General features: G+C 32.8%; 2 protein-coding genes across 5 annotated transcripts; one reads left to right on the top strand and one right to left on the bottom strand.

Moving 5' to 3' along the window:
* Positions 1-814: 814 nt before the first annotated feature.
* On the top strand, positions 815-4,914 carry LOC139886601 (uncharacterized). 4 transcript variants are annotated; one of them, XM_071870456.1, is made up of 5 exons: positions 815-1,150; positions 1,286-1,391; positions 1,598-1,688; positions 2,387-3,231; positions 4,335-4,914. In XM_071870456.1, the coding sequence occupies exons 1-4, from the start codon at positions 839-841 to the stop codon at positions 3,192-3,194; spliced, it is 1,317 nt and encodes a 438-aa protein (XP_071726557.1). In that variant the 5' UTR covers positions 815-838; the 3' UTR covers positions 3,195-3,231; positions 4,335-4,914. The 4 variants fall into 4 exon arrangements, with proteins under 4 accessions (XP_071726557.1, XP_071726558.1, XP_071726560.1 ...); XM_071870457.1 differs by lacking the exon at positions 4,335-4,914 and adding an exon at positions 3,815-3,985; XM_071870459.1 differs by lacking the exon at positions 4,335-4,914 and having other exon boundaries at positions 2,387-2,907; positions 3,057-3,163.
* Positions 4,915-8,161: 3,247 nt separating this feature from the next.
* On the bottom strand, positions 8,162-8,983 carry LOC139902672 (uncharacterized). Its single transcript, XM_071885278.1, has one exon. It carries the CDS (start codon positions 8,981-8,983, stop codon positions 8,162-8,164), a length of 822 nt encoding a protein of 273 aa, XP_071741379.1.
* Positions 8,984-17,385: the final 8,402 nt, after the last annotated feature.

Here is a 17,385-nt window from a genome sequence, read left to right as displayed (position 1 = left end):
AATATTCTTTGACGAACATGTTAACATATTGCTTCAATTCGGTCAAAGACAACGGTTCGGCATCCACACCAGACTCCAATTCTAGCAAGGGTAAATCAGTGGTCAAGTAGTATGGTATTCTTTAGATGGTTTCTTTGGTTGAATATATATATATATATATATATATATATATATATATATATATATATATATATATATATATATATATATATATATATATATATAGTTTCTTTATCGTTCGTGGTGTCTTATGGTTCTCTTTTGATAGTTAGCGGTTTGACTCAAATTTTAGTGTTTTGTGTTGGCATTGTTTGGTTTTTTTTTGTCTTGAGTCGAGTCACTAATTGCTTGTATCATGTTTATGTTTTTTTTCTTTTAAAAGAAATGAAGAGTTTGAGACAACAATGACTTAGGGTTTTGATGAACAATTGGAATACTGAACCGTATTCTCATTCAATTGAACTAACTCTATTACATTACAATCAATTTGATATATATGCTGCTCGTTAGAAACGAACCCTAACAGAAATAACAAACTAACAGACTAACACCATATTTACAAAATCTACCCTGCACTACAAATATTTACAAAATGGATCCCTGTAGACCTCCTTTTGACTATGTTGGATCCCTGTAGACCTCCTTTTGACTATGTTGACTTGTACAAGAAAAGTGGCCACATTTATATAGTTTTTGTTTTTTCGGGAAAAAGAATTATTAATTTAATAATAAGTTTTTTTTTTTTTTTTTTTTTACTACAAAGGACTTGATGCAAAATACAAACAAATAAACCCTTTCCCTCGGTTTTCGCATGTTCACCATTTCCTCCCTCCCTCCAATGGAATTCGAACCTCACCACCGCCGGAAACTCGAAGAAACACTCATCGGAATCCTTAAATCCGCCGATTTAGATACTGCAACCGAGCTCTCCGTTCGTATAGAAGCTGAAAACCTCCTCGGAATTGATCTCTCCGATCTCCCTAGCAAGCAGCTAGTCAGGCAAATCGTTGAATCGTTTTTGCTCTCCACTTCACCGGCCGATGAACTCCGGGAAGAAATTGAAGATGTTGCACAACTAATTCCGGTGACATCTCCTGCTACTGATCAAACAGTTGCTTCTGATGAAGGCGTTGGACGTATTATATGTAGAGTGAGTTTTTCAAAACCCTAATTTATGAATTCGTTTTAAAATTAGTGAAATGTTATATACATATTTAAATATTAATTTAATTCTACACTAACATATGCTTATTGTGTGTCTTAATTTGTTATAAATGTTAATTAGCTACCAGGTATGAGGAGAGTGTCAATTAAAAAATTTAAGGATACAAAATTGTTGTCAATAAGGGAGTATTATCAAAAACAGGGGAAGGTGTTTCCTTCTGGTGAAGGTGAGGTCATAATTTGCAGATACTTTATATTTGTTTCATGTCATTATTTGTGCACATGTATTAGTATGTGTGTACTAGAGATATTTTTAGACCTAGAGGCATATATACATGATAATGACTTGTATGCTCTCTTTGCGTAACCTGAACGGGGTGAACCTCGTCCTTTTTTTTACTAGTTTTGATCTGGTTTTTGTTGTTATTATTAGGAATTACATTGAACCCTAAAGAATGGACAGCACTTCGTTCAAGTTTTTCTGATATAGAAGAAGCCATCACGAAGATGGAATCAAGGATGAGGTGATAACACTTGCTTCTCTGGATTAACTATATTGTAGGTCATATGGTTAATACAGTTCCTTCGTGGGATCAAATTATTTGTTATATACAAATCCGTTCTATTTTTCATGATGAATGTATATTTTTCTCTATATATACACTGGGTAATTTCATTGACTAAATGTGATAGCAAGGATCTAGAGGATTATAATATAACATTTAGTTTTGTTACTAGGCCACAAAATGAAAGTAATCTTGTCTGATCTTCTGAACAGATATGATGTTTTAGCGTTTCTGGCTTGTTAAAAATGATAGCCAAGGATTTTTTAATATCGTTTGTATATTCTTTGCAGATACTGATACTAAATTCCATATAGTTGCAATCTAGTATGGTATACTTACGAAGATAGAATAACAACTAACTTTGATTTTTATTTGATAACGGATAATTGTAATGCTATACTAATAGCAGATCTGCTAACCTTATAACACACAAGTTAGTTAATTCTAAGAATAAAGTTTGTTGAACATTTTAGTTATGTTGTATGAGAATTCTTGTTCATTTCCCTAACTATTCAAGGAATTGCTTAATTATACGCCTTTAGTAATTTCTGTTTATTTTCTGAATTCATGATTGTATTCCATCCAAGAAATATCCGCATTAGAATTTAAATTGTGACCATAATCTGATATCCATGTACAAATTTGATTTATTTCAGAGGGGAAGAATGCAGTGAAAAGACACAAACTGAAACCGAAGTCTTAAATCCATCGACTTCTGAAGCACACACACGTCCCGCATCTGTCTATCCACCTTATCCTCTCATTCCGATTGCAACCACCCGTTTCACCGGGAAAAATTACTACTGTTGGAGACGCCAAATGGAGTTCTTTTTAGATCAGTTAAAAGTCTTTTACGTCCTTACTAATCCATGCCCAAAAATTCCCGGTTCAAAAGAAGCATCTTTTCAAGAGATTAGTCAAGCGAAATCTTGGGCCCAAAAATGGATCAACGATGATTACATCTGTCGGCACAATATCTTGAATTCCCTGTCTGACCAACTCTTTGACCAATATTCGACCAAGACTCTGAATGCTAGAGATTTGTGGGACGACCTTAAGTCATCATATGCTGATGTTTTCGGAACGCAAATATCTCATGTCAACAATTACATTCAGTTTCAAATGGTTGATGGGGTTTCGGTTCTTGAACAGGTTCACGAGCTTCATAGGATTGCAGGTACTATCACTACCTCTGGGATACATATTGATGAAAACTTTCATGTTAGTGCCATTATTTCAAAACTTCCTCCTTCTTGGAAACATGTTCGTTTCAAGTTGATGCAAGAAGAGCATATGCCGCTTGATAAGTTGATATACATCTTGAAGGATGAGGAAGATTCTAGAAGCCAATTGAAAAAAGGATCGAAGAAGAAAGATATGAAAGGTGTGTGCTTTGGATGTCATAAAGAAGGGCACATACGTCGAGATTGTCCTTTGACCAGATCCCGTCAAAGAGAAGGCTAATGTCATGTGTTTTCGGAGAGTCGAGTAAATATGGCTGGTAAGTTTGTATATTATCGAGATGCTATTCGCTTGAAACATACAAAATGGTTATGTGTTTCATCAAGTGGATTAAAATTGGATCTAGCATAGTTGACTTATGGACAAAGTAGGGATCTTGTTTGATTAGAGTAGAAGTTTCTGCAAGTCTTTTCATTTTCAATTGAGTTGGTCTTTAAATAACCCTTTTGTTCAAGTTTACCTTCATAATATACCAAGCTGGTTAAGAAACATTCTGGTGATAGACGCTTATCATGTTGTGTTTAATGAGTGTGTTTTTGGCCAAATTTTTTACAAGGATTAGCATGGCTGCGCCAGCCGTTGCGGCTATTGCGGCGGTTTGGTGACTAGCCCGTCCAGTTTCGCCCAAAAACCTCTAATTAGTCGGTCACACTAAAGCGCCAAGTCAAAGTCGGGAAAAGTCAGATCAAAGTCGCTTAACGTTGGTCAAAAATTTGGCTTCTTTTTTTGGCGTTGTTCTAGTGTAAACGAAAATCACAAGCCCATTTAAAAATAAGCTATGAAAAATGTATACACTATAATTATTATAGAAAACATTTAACCCGCTTTGATACCATTTGTAGGATCGATTTCTGTATAGGAGCTCATGAGTTTCCCGGTACTCTAAATCAATTGGTGATAGAGGGAGTTTCCTTTAAGCTTTATATACACACATTATGTTCTTTCAGTTTCCTATGTGGTACAGACAAACTGATTAGCTATATGCTATGAAAAAAATATACACTATACATACACTATAATTATTATAGAAAACATTAAAAAGAAGCTATATATATTTAAACTAACACTATATAATCTTATTTGTAAATAATTTATTTATAAAATATTTGTGTTTAAAATCTTTATTTTTGAAATATTTATATTTATATATCTATATTTAAAAGTCAACATTGGTCAACTTCCATCTTGACCCCCATCTTGACCCTGTCCCGACCTTTCAAGCTCTGACTGACTCATCTTTGTCTCGCGCCTTTTCAACCTTGAGGATTAGTAAATCGATTATGGGAGAAAAGAAAACCTATCAAGGAACAATCTTTTATATCTATATCGGCTAACAGGTGTGTTGTTTTGTTTCTCTTATAGGGGGAGTAAAGTGCAATCACTGATAATCTTGCAGCAAGTACAAGCTCAGACACTTCTTGATTTGTGCTATAATCCGTCGGTAGGTGGGAAGAGGGTTCAGACTTGATCTCGGAGTTATGATAACCTAAACTGCTATTTAGATACCACTAATTTTAGCGATTAAGTATTTTTAATGATGAAGGATCACCCTTGAGAAGGTTTGGATACCACTATTCTCAGTGATCAATTGATCCTTAATACGGAGTAAAAGATTAAAGGTCAGTATTAATATCTTTAGAAAGCCTTGCAACTGTTTGGAGTTGGTACTCGTCTACCCACGGATTAATCCCTACTCGAGTGGTAACTTGGTCTATTGGAATTGTTATTATTTCGATTTTACACATATTCTTGGTTGCACATTGTATTTTATCAACAACTCATTTCTTTATAAAACCATCCGATGTTGATTACTCGAGCTTCAGTCCTTGACTTTGGTTAAATTGTTCAGTTCATTTCTTAAAGCTTGGCTAATAGAATAGGCAGGCTCTTAGCTTCAACTAGTCAATTTGAGTCTTTCTCAGGAGTAGTTGCATTGCAATTGAAACGCATAGTGGGTGCTTTAGTATTTGTCAATAATTGTCTTCAAGAATTTGTTTGTTGATGAAAATTATACGATTGAAAAAAGATAAATGGGTGTTAAAGATTTTTTTTGTTTAGGCTATCTTGGACGGGTTAAATGGATATGGACTTGTAGTTTGAACGGGAGAAAAATGAAATGTTAAACTGAAACGAATTTGTAGAACAAAGTATTTTGTATCGGCTCTTTGTTTTGAAGTGGTGGCATTACTTTGCTTTTGCGACATTGACTTGGTGTAATTTGTTTTGCCAAATTGGCTTGCTTTGGTTTTGCTTTTGGAAGCATAGGTTTGCTTTTGTTTCATCGGCTTGTTTTGGTTTCATGGGCTCTTTGCAGGGAAATTTTCGAGTGCAACCATACTTCGTCAACATTCGATGACCATAACTTCTACTTTTTTGAAGAAAGGAAACTATAATAAATCGATAAGAACTACTGGAGGAGCCCTCGATCCGCGTCGGGATTCCGTTTCGGATATAATTTGTTGTGTTTGGTTCGTAAAATTATTTCGTGTTTAACAGTTATGTCGGTTAAACCTATCCCAAGTCGTACGAAAATTTAAAGGCGGTTAAAAATTTAGGTGGATTTGTTGGGGAGTTTTATGGAAAATAAAGAAGTTACGATTTGACCCTTGAACTTTAACTTTAGACCCCTATGGAGTTTACATTTTTTACCCTAGGAATTTACATTTGACGCCCTAAAGTTTATAATGGTTCTCAATGTTTAGTGTGGTGTCATTGTGGGTACAACCTTTTTGCACGACGTATAAACGATTAAAGCATGCGGAAGAATTATTTATAAAGCCTTTGTCATTTAGAGATGTAGAGAATAATATATATATATATATATATATATATATATATATATATATATATATATATATATATATATATATATATATATATATATAATGAGTTACGTAGTTAATTTATAATAAAAAAAAGTTAAACAATAATAAAGTGAAAAATTATGTGGTTGATTTAATAATAATAATAATAATAATAATAATAATAATAATAATAATAATAATAATAATAATAATAATAATAATTGTTAGTTAGTAATAATTATGAGATCGATTTATAATGAATGAGAAGTGTAATGGTTAAAGTATAAAATGTGAAAACTATGTGGTAAATTTGTAAAAGCTATAAAGTTAAGTGTTATAAAGGATGGGAATGAATTGTGAAAACATTTGAGGGGTGTTTGCGAAACTATTGATGACAACTATTCATTTACTCTATATCATTTAGATATATAGAGTAATAGGTAAGTGATTTGTACACAATCAAATTTTATTCATAAACAACCACACATGCTTTATGATGATTTATAGTATAATACTTTAAAACATGTTTGGTTGTGTATGGATAAAAGTTGATTGTATACAGATAATCACCCATAAAAAAGTTGAAAGATAGGGTTGTATTATTGTATATTTACATTTACACTTTCTTGTATAACCCGCCCTTAACTGTTGTCCTGGAGGAAACCCGAACCAATCCGAGGGCATGACCGGTAAAACGCCCTTTCCGCTCGCAACACAATGTACGAAAGACGACCTTAGGTGGATTTCAAGATCAAGGGAATATTCTTGTGTGTAATGTTGCCACCCCAGAGAATCGAACTCCCAACCTCTAACAAAGAGGTATGGGTCATTACCACTGGATAAACAACACAAGGATTTTCACTGTACTATTTTGATAGTAGTTTGATTGGTAGGATAAAAAGATAGGTTGATAAAGGTCAGTGATATTTTCAAATCCATATTTGATAGATCCACTGCTAAATAGTGCAATGTTCTCAAAAGATCCTCATATAAGATCTAACATAAATTTTTTGTAAAATAACATTTAAGGGTAATTTAGTAAACTTAGGTAGATCTATCATTTTTTATGTTGGAAATATCAACTCTCGTTGATAAATCATTATACAATTAAAATAAAAATGATTTTTCATATTACCATTTCAACGTGCCATCCACTAATTCTTTCTACAAACCATAATAATTGATGAAAATAAAGGATATTATAGAAACGTTCATTTTTCAAACGCACTATAACAATACCCCATTAAAAAAACCGATGGCAAATATGCCTTTGCAAGTCGCAAGGTGCCCTTGAAATCTTGCGAACTAGTCTTGCGACGTTGTCATTTTGACTGTTAAAGTACTTGCGACCTTGCGAACCAGTCATTCTGTTTTTCGTTGATTTTGACTTTTAAACGTACTTTTACAGCTCGTAATTTGCTATATAACATTCTAATTTGTGATCAGATGAAATCTCCACCATTATTGACTAAAACTAAATGAATCTCATCAATCGATTTAAACTATATTATACAACTCGAAAATCAAAAATTTTGTACATAACTTGCAAATCGCAATATGTGGACGAATTTTAAATAAATTTGAGAATAAGGTTTTTATGAAAACATATAGATCTATAAAAAAATTACACACTTTCAAACAAAACGCTCCCAATATGTGAGCTACGAAACAAATGATATCGCGATCAGAAAATTTCGATCATGCCCGGTTTAGCCCATTCGCAGGGTCGAAGACCACCTTATGACCAATTGTTTGCAAGATCAGTTTGTAAGGTCGCAAGACCCTTTACGACTTGCGATGACGTTTTGCAATAACTTTTTTATGGCGTATTGTCATATATATATATATATATATATATATATATATATATATATATATATATATATATATATATATATATATATATATATATATATATAAAATGGACATTGTGGTCAATATTATAAATATCTAGAAACAATTAAAATAAAATAATTTTTCTTATAATCCTTTCAACGTAATAATCCTTCAAATATTTTAACTTTAAGTATTTTCAGAATGTATGTTCTTTTTCACTTCAAAAATCACATATTTATCCACTTAAAATGTAAAATATCATATATGTCCAATTTTTTTCCCGAAAGGCAAATTGTATTAAAGACGAACGAATACAAAGATGGGATTCTTATATACAACGGAACCCCAAACACGACATAAAAAAAACAAAAATGGGTGCAAAGGGAGCACCCAATTAAGGACGAACACGACATAGTACAATCATGACATACTAAGAAAGACACTAGGATTAGTTAGCCAAGTCAACCAATCGAGTTTTTTCGTTTTTAATCTCGAATTAACCTACTCGAAGACTTTGTTTTGGATTTCGTTCATAGCTACCGGCACACTTCAATTCTTACCTTTGAAAATCATGTTGTTTCGGTTTTTCCATATCAAGTATGCGCAACACCATCTAACCGCTTGCCATATCAATTTTCCGTGGCGTGACAACGAGCTAGAACCGCAATCTATTAATAATTCGGATAGATTTGAAGTTGTGAAGTTGTTTATGTTCCACCATTTAAACACACGAACCCAAATATCCGTAGCATTTTTGCAAGATAAGAGGGAGTGCTCCGCCGACTCTAACTCATCATCACAAATCGAACATCGAACAATATGAAGATCTATCCCACGTTTATCCAATTCAAGTCTCACGGGAAGCCTCTTATTTAAGGTTCTCCAAATAAATATTTCTATTTTTTTGGGAACAAGATGATTACGAATTGTTTCTTGGAGCAGACCGAAGGAATTAAGAAGCTGCTCGTCAACTATGGTTGCTAATTTCTTAACTGTAAAGACTCCATTCGGTGAAAAGGCCCAAGTCCATGAATCCTTTTTGTTGCCGTTGAACCTGTGGGCTGCGATCAGACCTATAAGACAGTCACGTTCATCCGCAGTACGTCCCGAAGGCTCTCTTACCCAGCTCCAATTGAAAATATGGTCGTCGTTTGCATTCTGAGATGAACCTAGAACCGAAACCCTTTCTCTGATTGTAGCATGCTGATTTGATTCGAGCTTGTAAATACGCGAAAATATGTTGCAAAGCTTGTCATGTCCAATCCAATGCTCCTTCCAAAATAGCGTTGAGTCTCCAATACCAATGTCTTTGATGAAAGATGCCTTGAAAGGCAGTTGAATTTCTGTAAGACCCAAATATTTATGGTACATTGGGTTAAAATGATGTATGTATAGTGGGTGAAGCAGGGTATTAAATTAAAAGCTGGCAGACTGTTTTGAGCATCATGCGCACCGCGCACACTTGTGGGAGCGCGCCGCGAACACACCTGACGACAAAATTCTGCTTTTTCTTATTTGAGTTAAATGAGGGGCTTTTTGGTCTTTTCACTTGAGGCCGGATTTGAGGCCTTATCAGCTGGATTGGATCCAACTTTGGATCATATTTCACATCCACAAACACTCTCAACTATCTAGAGAGAGAGGGAGAGTTCTAGAGTGTCACACCCCCAAATAGGGCCTGGGGTATTTGTGACTAATTATATCAAATCCCAGTTATATAAACGAGAACGACTCTATGAGACGTTTTATTGAGTTTTGGAGCGGAAGATAAATAGATTACATTGTATTTAAAGCATTAAATGTTTTTAGATGAATTGGTAAGTAATGCATGAAGACTCCAAGCATGGCAAGAAATCATCATCAAAGCAGCATATATACAGCGGAAGCAATATTTAAGTGCCTGAGAATAAACATGCTTTAAAAAGTCAACACGAGGTTGAGTGAGTTCATAGGTTTGTCATAAATAATGATTTCAGTAATAGATCACAAGATTTAATAAAAGACGATATATCATGTATATCAAAAGTATGCCATGAGCGTATAATATCAAAACTAAACGATTTTACCCCGTAACAATACATATGTAATTTTCGAGATCATTATTATATCACCAATTGACCTGAGGTCAATAGTGCGGGACGTTACTTCCAATAGCGCTATTTATAATAATTCCATTTGCCTCTTCATTATCTAGCAATTAATGATATTACAAAGCAGGATTTTTGCATGTTTCAAATGAACACAATAAAAGTACTCATGTTGGTCGCATAATAGTTTATACTTGTGTCTATCAGTTATAAAAATAGTACATGTATTCTCAGCCCAAAAATATAGATAAAAAGGGAGCAAATGAAACTCACGATACGATACGATAGTTTGTAGTAAATATACATAGGATGGCAGTGAACAAGTACAGAGTTGACCTCGGATTCACGATGTGACGCCCCGTACAAAACCATCGTGTACGGATCATCAACAACAGGATCATCACAAGGTCAAACACTATATGCTGTTTGAAAACCGATTTGCATTCATTAAAAAGATAACGTTTTACAAAGATAACATGTCATAAGACTTATTACAAACCATTGTTCCAAAATAACATAAGTTTACGAATGCAAAACATAAGTTTCATAAGTTGAGACATCTCTAGTAATGCAGCGGATAACTAGTTCAGTAGGTCCATAACAGCAATTTAATAACAGCATGACAGCAAGTGTAACAGCGGAAGCAATAAACCTTTAGGCACCTGAGAAATACACGCTTAAAAAGTCAACATGAATGTTGGTGAGCTATAGTTTAAGTTGTAATAGTAACGTAAGATAGGCCACGAGATTTCAGTGCTGCAACAACGTATCAAAACAGTATGAAAAGTATATGCATAACCGTGGGCACCCGGTAACTAGACTTAACGTTTATAATGTGATGACCCGAAAAATTCCGACCAAATTTAAACTTGATCTTTATATGTTACCGACACGATAAGCAAAGTCTGTAAGTTTGAGTCTCAAAAGATTTGAACTGTTTCAAATATTCAATTGACCTTCGACTATTCCCGACGATTCACGAACAACTATTTGTGAATAAATATGTATATGAATATAAATAAATATATGTACATAATAGATGTTATTAATCGTTGTATGAATTTATTATTGTAAATAAATATGTAAAATAATATACAACTTAATTGTTAGAAATAGGTATGAAAAATGATGTAAGTAATAATAAGATTTATTTGTTAAAATAAATCTATATAAAGTATATTGAATTAATAAGTAATATATATTTATTTATTTTAATATTTATTATAAATAAAAGTAGACAAATAGAAATACAGTTAACTTAAATATCTGTTTTTAAGATTTTATTCCTAATTGAAATCCTAGTCGACTTGAATCAGACAAATTAATCAAATTGGAATTACAATCTGGTAGAGGTCGTTTTCTAGTTTTTATTTGTTCCTGTGATTGAATTTAACCTGCTACATCCCTATCTACCTGATTAATTTGTTTAACAAAAAGGTGTAACAGTCGACTTCCAAACAGATAATCCAAAATCTGTTAGAAGTTGTTATCACTTTTACTTCTATTTTATTTTATTTTATTCATTCTGTACGATTTAGGAACCTGTTAGAATTCTTTACTTGTTATACACAAACACATTGTCTATAACAATAAATCACTCACAACCCATCTTAATAATCATATCAACACCTTCATCAAATTCATCATTAGAGACCACATTGATCACAACAACCCAAATCAAGAACCATCGATCAACCACCTTCTTCTTTAACCCTCAATAACCACCTCTCTATATCCCTCCTCTTTCCCTTTCTTGATGCAATCACAACCATCATCTGTTACCACAATGTTTTCTTTCTATTCACTTGTTTATGATGAACAAACAACCAGACCTTTCCCAATTATGAATCCATCGTGGCTTCTGCTTGTTCTGTCCGAGACTAACCCAAACACAACCATTCAATGCCACTACTACTCATAAATGTTGTATCTCGATCAGACCCAAGCAATATGAACTGGTACGGCTTCTGTCGGTTCCTGTTACTGATCAAAGACACCATTGAAAAACACCACCATCACATATTTTTTTTCCTGTCTCTATTTATTCAATCAAAAACCAACCCTTGATCTATCAAACAATAAAAGTTGCTGCAGTAAACTATTCTCCTGTTTTTGTTTTACGAATAAAAAAAAGAAAAAGAAAAAGAAGGTGGTTGTATAGTTTAAATAGAAAGGGAAGGCCGACACTTATTTTTGTCGCTGATTGATCATTTTCTTTCATGGTGGGATAGATTAAACACTTCATGGCCGACACCTATAGGGTATACAAGAAAAACGTGTTTCCAAACTATCAATTTTTTTTTGCCGATCCTTAATTGTTCAACAACTTGGGCCCTTAATAAAGATTTGGGCTTCTATTTACTATATCACGGTTTGATTGAATGGGCCATAAAAGCTTGATCCATTTTACAAACACATCTTCCTGTCTTCTGGTATTTGCTCGACAACAGTAGATCGAACTGATGCTATACCTGCTGCTGTGCTTCTGTTACGGGGATGAAGGTGGCGAAACTAAAAGAACCCGATGATAGATATGGTAATCACGATTATGATCATGATTAGGGTTGATAATGTTGAATGGTTGCGAGTATAGTAACGATTCACGATGATGATAATAATTTAATTATGATTATGATCACGAATTATGAGCATGATCATGGATTATGATTTAAGGTTATGATTATGAAAATGATTCGTCGTTAATTATGAGTAATGAAGAAGAAGGAAGAAAATAGCAAACAGATTATTACGGGTTAAATAAATTAAAAAGGATAATAAATCAGAAAACGGGCAACAGCCCAGATGGTTTAGGGAGGTGACGGGTATTCGAGAGGTCAGGGGTTCGAACCTGGTTCAAGGCAATTCTTTTTAGAACGACTTTTAAAGGGTATACACTCCTATTTTATTTTCTAATTATCATTATTGTTAATATTTATTGTTAATATTAATTATTATTATTATTTTGATCATTAGTAATGTTGTTATTGATATTATTATTATTATGATAACTATTATTAGTTCCTAAGAATTAGAAGTATAATTATTATTATCATTTATCTAATTAATAGTATTATCATTATGGTTATTACTAATATTATCATTAATTATTATTACTATTATTATTATTATTATTATTATTATTATTATTATTATTATTATTATTATTATTATTATTATTATTATTATTATTATTATTATTATTATTATTATTATTACTATAATTACTATTATTATCACTAGTATTAGTATTATTATTATTATTATTAGTATTATTATCATTTTATATATATAGTAGGACTATTATTATTAACATAAGTATATTATTAACGTTATTATCATTATTTTTATCTTTACTAATATTAACTTAGTATAATTAGAACTACGGTTTGATAAACAAATGAAAAATATATATACATAAATATATTTAACCCATACAACATAACAAAGTATTTTTTTTTACATATATAAAACAAATATATGAAACCTGAATATATTATTAACATAAAAATGATATAATTAATAAGTTATATATATATATATATAAACTTATTCGATTACGATTATGAGTATTGATAAATATGTAAATAATATAGGTTCGTGAATCCGAGGCCAACCCTGCATTGTTAAATATCGTCATATGTATTTTTACTACAAAATACAGAATGGTGAGTTCATTTGATTCCCTTTTACTTTTTACATTTTTGGGACTGAGAATACATGCGCTGTTTTTTACAACTGCTTTATTAAATGCTTTTGAAATATATTTTTGAACTGCGAATACATGAAATACTTTTATAAATGTTTGACGAGATAGACACAAGCAAAACATTCCTCGAATGAATTATTATGCAGACAGGAGTTCTGCGGATTATTATTGAATTATGTGGACATGATAATTGCCACCATTGAATTATGTGGACATGATAATTGCCACCATTGAATTATGTGGACATGATAATTGCCACCAATTGAAGTGAATGTTATGTATCGAGAGAGTGATTTTATACACAGGTTATGTGTATGTTATTTTTGTGCACAAGATATGTGTACGGTTACTAAGATTATGAAAGATGATTTCGTACACGAGAAATGTGTATTGTATTTAAAAGTTATCGCATGTACATTACAGGTGGGTATAGGATTCGGGCCCATTTGTACCATGCAGGATTTAAACCTTGTGGTCTATCAAAATGATGAATTTTATTATTTTATGATAAACTTATGAACTCACCAACCTTTTGGTTGATACTTTAAAGTATGTTTATTCTCAGGTACGAAAGAAATCTTCCGCTGTGCATTTGCTCATATTACATGGAGTCGTTCATGGCATATAGAGGTCAGAACCTCGCAATGGGACCAACTGTTGAAGACTTCGTCCAGATGGATTAGGACGGGTCCTTTCAGTTGGTATCAGAGCGGTGGTCTTAGCGAACCAGGTCATGCATTAGTGTGTCTAACTGATAGTTGTTTAGAAGCATTAGTGAGTCTGGACTTCGACCGAGTCTGCATGTCAAAAGTTTTGCTTATCATTTCTAGTCGGAAATCATCTGCTTATCATCCTTAGGAAATTACCTGCTTATCATTCTTAGTCTAGACACATCTTACTGCAATGACTGCATGAATAGTGTATAGACAAAATTCGTATCTTAGCGTATCTGTTACTGTAAACGTTGCCTGACATTTTTCGTAGATTCCTCCGTAACTTATGGGATTTTAGTATTATATATGCATATGTAAATTATATATTGCAGGGTACTAATCTACAGCCTATAATCTATTTCTTATTGAAAATCCTTCATCTGATCGTACGAGATGAATTCCTCAACCAGTTGGAGTCCCTCAGATTCCGACAGCTATTCAGACATGAATGTTCAGCTAAACTCCGGAAGCAGCATCACCAGAACGAATTAACCAATTGGCCATCCCCAATTCATCTGATGAGTTCGTAGTCTACTTAATCATTGGAGACAAGAAGAATCGATCCCTTTCACCCACCATATTGTTCGCTGGGCGAAGAACTTGAAACATTCACTGGCGAACCAATCCGAAACACCATCTTCACCCTCATTTCCAGAGTAGCTCGACATGATTATATTCTATCCACAATTTGAAACCTTACTCATCTGCTCGTTCCGACCGACAATTATTCCGGAGTAATATAAGAAGTCAACGAACTTCGCGATCGAGTAATCAATTTGTAGAATATGGTGCAAAACGTACCAGCTTCAACAACATCACCGGCATCAACAGTACCACCATCAACACAAGTTTCAACATCACATGCCCAAATATCGCATTCTGTACCTCGAGCATAATCATCATTCTACGAATCATTCTACATTATTTATCTTCGTGCGACATGGAGATTATATAATGTTTAATGTTTTAAGAGATTATATATTCATATTCTAACGGTAAATCAAATGAGTCCAATATCATATTGACCTATTAAATTCATGATTACATCTGAAGAAAATATATATGTAAGTATATTTTCATAAAGATTGTAATTAAAATTCTTTTGTACAAACTGATAATGGTGAAAATATTTTAGCGGGTAGGTAATACCCGAGGAATATTTAAATTTCACATTAATAAGTTACACTGTACATTCTTCAAATCTGATTCAACAGTCATTTACTACTCTACTTACATCCACCGATATACGTATCCGTTCACCACAGAATAACCATTTTCATTCAATTTCATACTTGAATTTTGACCTATCAGAATCCAACAAGTGGCATAATGAAGAAAACATTTGACAAAATAAAATTTATTAGAAACAAACAAATTAACTATGAGAAATTTTGTTAAGAATCCACGCTGACAAAATCCTAGTTAACTGTTCCTAGCTAACTGTTAATTCATTATTACATTTTAATTATCGCAATTTATTTATCGCAATTTATTTTATCGCAATTTAATTATCGCAATTTTAATTATCGTCATTTAATTTCTGTTATTTACTTTACGCACTTTATTTATCATCATTTAATTTCTGTATTTATTTTACGCACTTTAAATATCGGGACACGTATACAAAGTTTTGACATATCATATCGACGCATCTATATATATTATTTGGAATCACTATAGACACTCTATATGCAGTAATTATCGAGTTCTCTATACAGGGTTAAGGTTAATTCTCAAATAATATATATACTTTGAGTTGTGATCGAGTCTGAGACGTATACGGGTTACGATACGTATTAATTAATTCGAATATTATATATATTAAATTATATATGAATTATTGGACTGTTAAATGTGGACTATCGACTGTGGACTAATGACATTGGACAATTAAAATGAATTAAAATATTGATTATAACATATGAAACTAAATAATTCTTCAAGTTGCCACTTGATCTCATCTTAAACCTCATTGTATCTCGACGATTACAATCTGCGTTCAAACCTGTCATAATTCCTGAAAACACCTCAATCGAGAGGATGAACCAACCGCACTTCATCTATGGAAGAAAAGATTTATGCATATAGTTATGCACCGGAAAAATACTCTGAATCTGATTAAACATTCAATACATATCGGTGCTAGCTCCTTTGGCGTTGTTATTACCGAAAATAACTTTGAAATCCCTTTCCAAAGTAGCCAATTTTGTCACAGCTCCAGCAAGTCAACTTCGACTTTTCATTCGAAGTAACCTTACTATAATCCTGATATATATACGATTACCCTTTTGATATCGGAGAATTCTTTTATATTCCACCATATTACCAGCAAACGTACCAGCAACCTCGTTGCTTCTTGGCTTAGATCTCTCTGACAAATCATTATATTTATTCATTGAAACCCTATCATATACTCATCCGCATCTTGTAACGAGAACTGTCATACCAATTACCGGGAATCAGCAATCAGTACTTTGAAAACTCACATCATATCTACATCAACAGTTATATGTATGACATTTATCTCTTAGAATTATGATCTCTCATTCTGAAATTCTGAAAAGCACTCTGTCACAAATCAATATTATGAATGTTGAAAAAGTTGAATGAAGCAGCAGAAACGATAGACAACCGTAAACGACCTTAATCATCGGAAGTTTGATGATAAAGAATAGTATGTTGGAAAAGCTCAGAAAAGTTGGAACTGGAAAACAGATTGAGCTAACCACGAAGGAGACCAAGGACAAATAAAAGGACCAAACCCTATATTCAAAGAATCCAGGTAATTCTGAATCCGATGAAATCTTTAGAGAATATCTTGCTCCGAAGTCATGTTAAAATCTTGCGGAAAATATTTCTTCATCAACCATCGAACTTAGAAATTCCAAAATATCATCATCAATATCTTCGATATTTCTGAGGATATTTTCAAAAATAATCTCGTCCGAAATTATATACCTCTTCGTGTTTTCTGTGTATCATTATATTGGAAACATTCAAGAGAAAATTTAGTACCGAAAAGCAGATTATGCGAAACTATGAAGAAAGCCGTGGACAAATCACAAAGAATAAGTTTGACTTCAAAGAATCTAAATGATTCAATGTCTGCTGAAGTCTTTAATGAATATCTTGCTCGTTACTCTAAACCCTTGCAGACAATAGTTTCCATCATTCTCTGATCTTAGATATTCAAAGATATTATCGTATCTTTCATTATAAATATCCTCCATATTCCTGAAGATATTTTTATAATTATTCTTATCTGAA

This window comes from Rutidosis leptorrhynchoides, chromosome 1, assembly GCF_046630445.1.
Source record: "Rutidosis leptorrhynchoides isolate AG116_Rl617_1_P2 chromosome 1, CSIRO_AGI_Rlap_v1, whole genome shotgun sequence".
In the NCBI taxonomy this organism is placed as follows: domain Eukaryota; kingdom Viridiplantae; phylum Streptophyta; class Magnoliopsida; order Asterales; family Asteraceae; genus Rutidosis; species Rutidosis leptorrhynchoides.
The sequence above is the reverse complement of the archived record's forward strand: the minus strand, read 5'-3'. Positions and strand labels throughout refer to the sequence as shown.

Excerpts from the sequence above, each read along its gene's own strand:
- LOC139886601 (XM_071870456.1), top strand. The coding sequence starts at position 839 with ATGGAATTCGAACCTCACCACCGCCGGAAACTCGAAGAAACACTCATC. Across the intron at positions 1,392-1,597 it reads GGTGTTTCCTTCTGGTGAAG|GAATTACATTGAACCCTAAA; the intron begins GTGAGGTCATAA and ends TGTTATTATTAG. Across the intron at positions 1,689-2,386 it reads AAGATGGAATCAAGGATGAG|AGGGGAAGAATGCAGTGAAA; the intron begins GTGATAACACTT and ends GATTTATTTCAG.
- LOC139902672 (XM_071885278.1), bottom strand. The coding sequence starts at position 8,983 with ATGTACCATAAATATTTGGGTCTTACAGAAATTCAACTGCCTTTCAAG.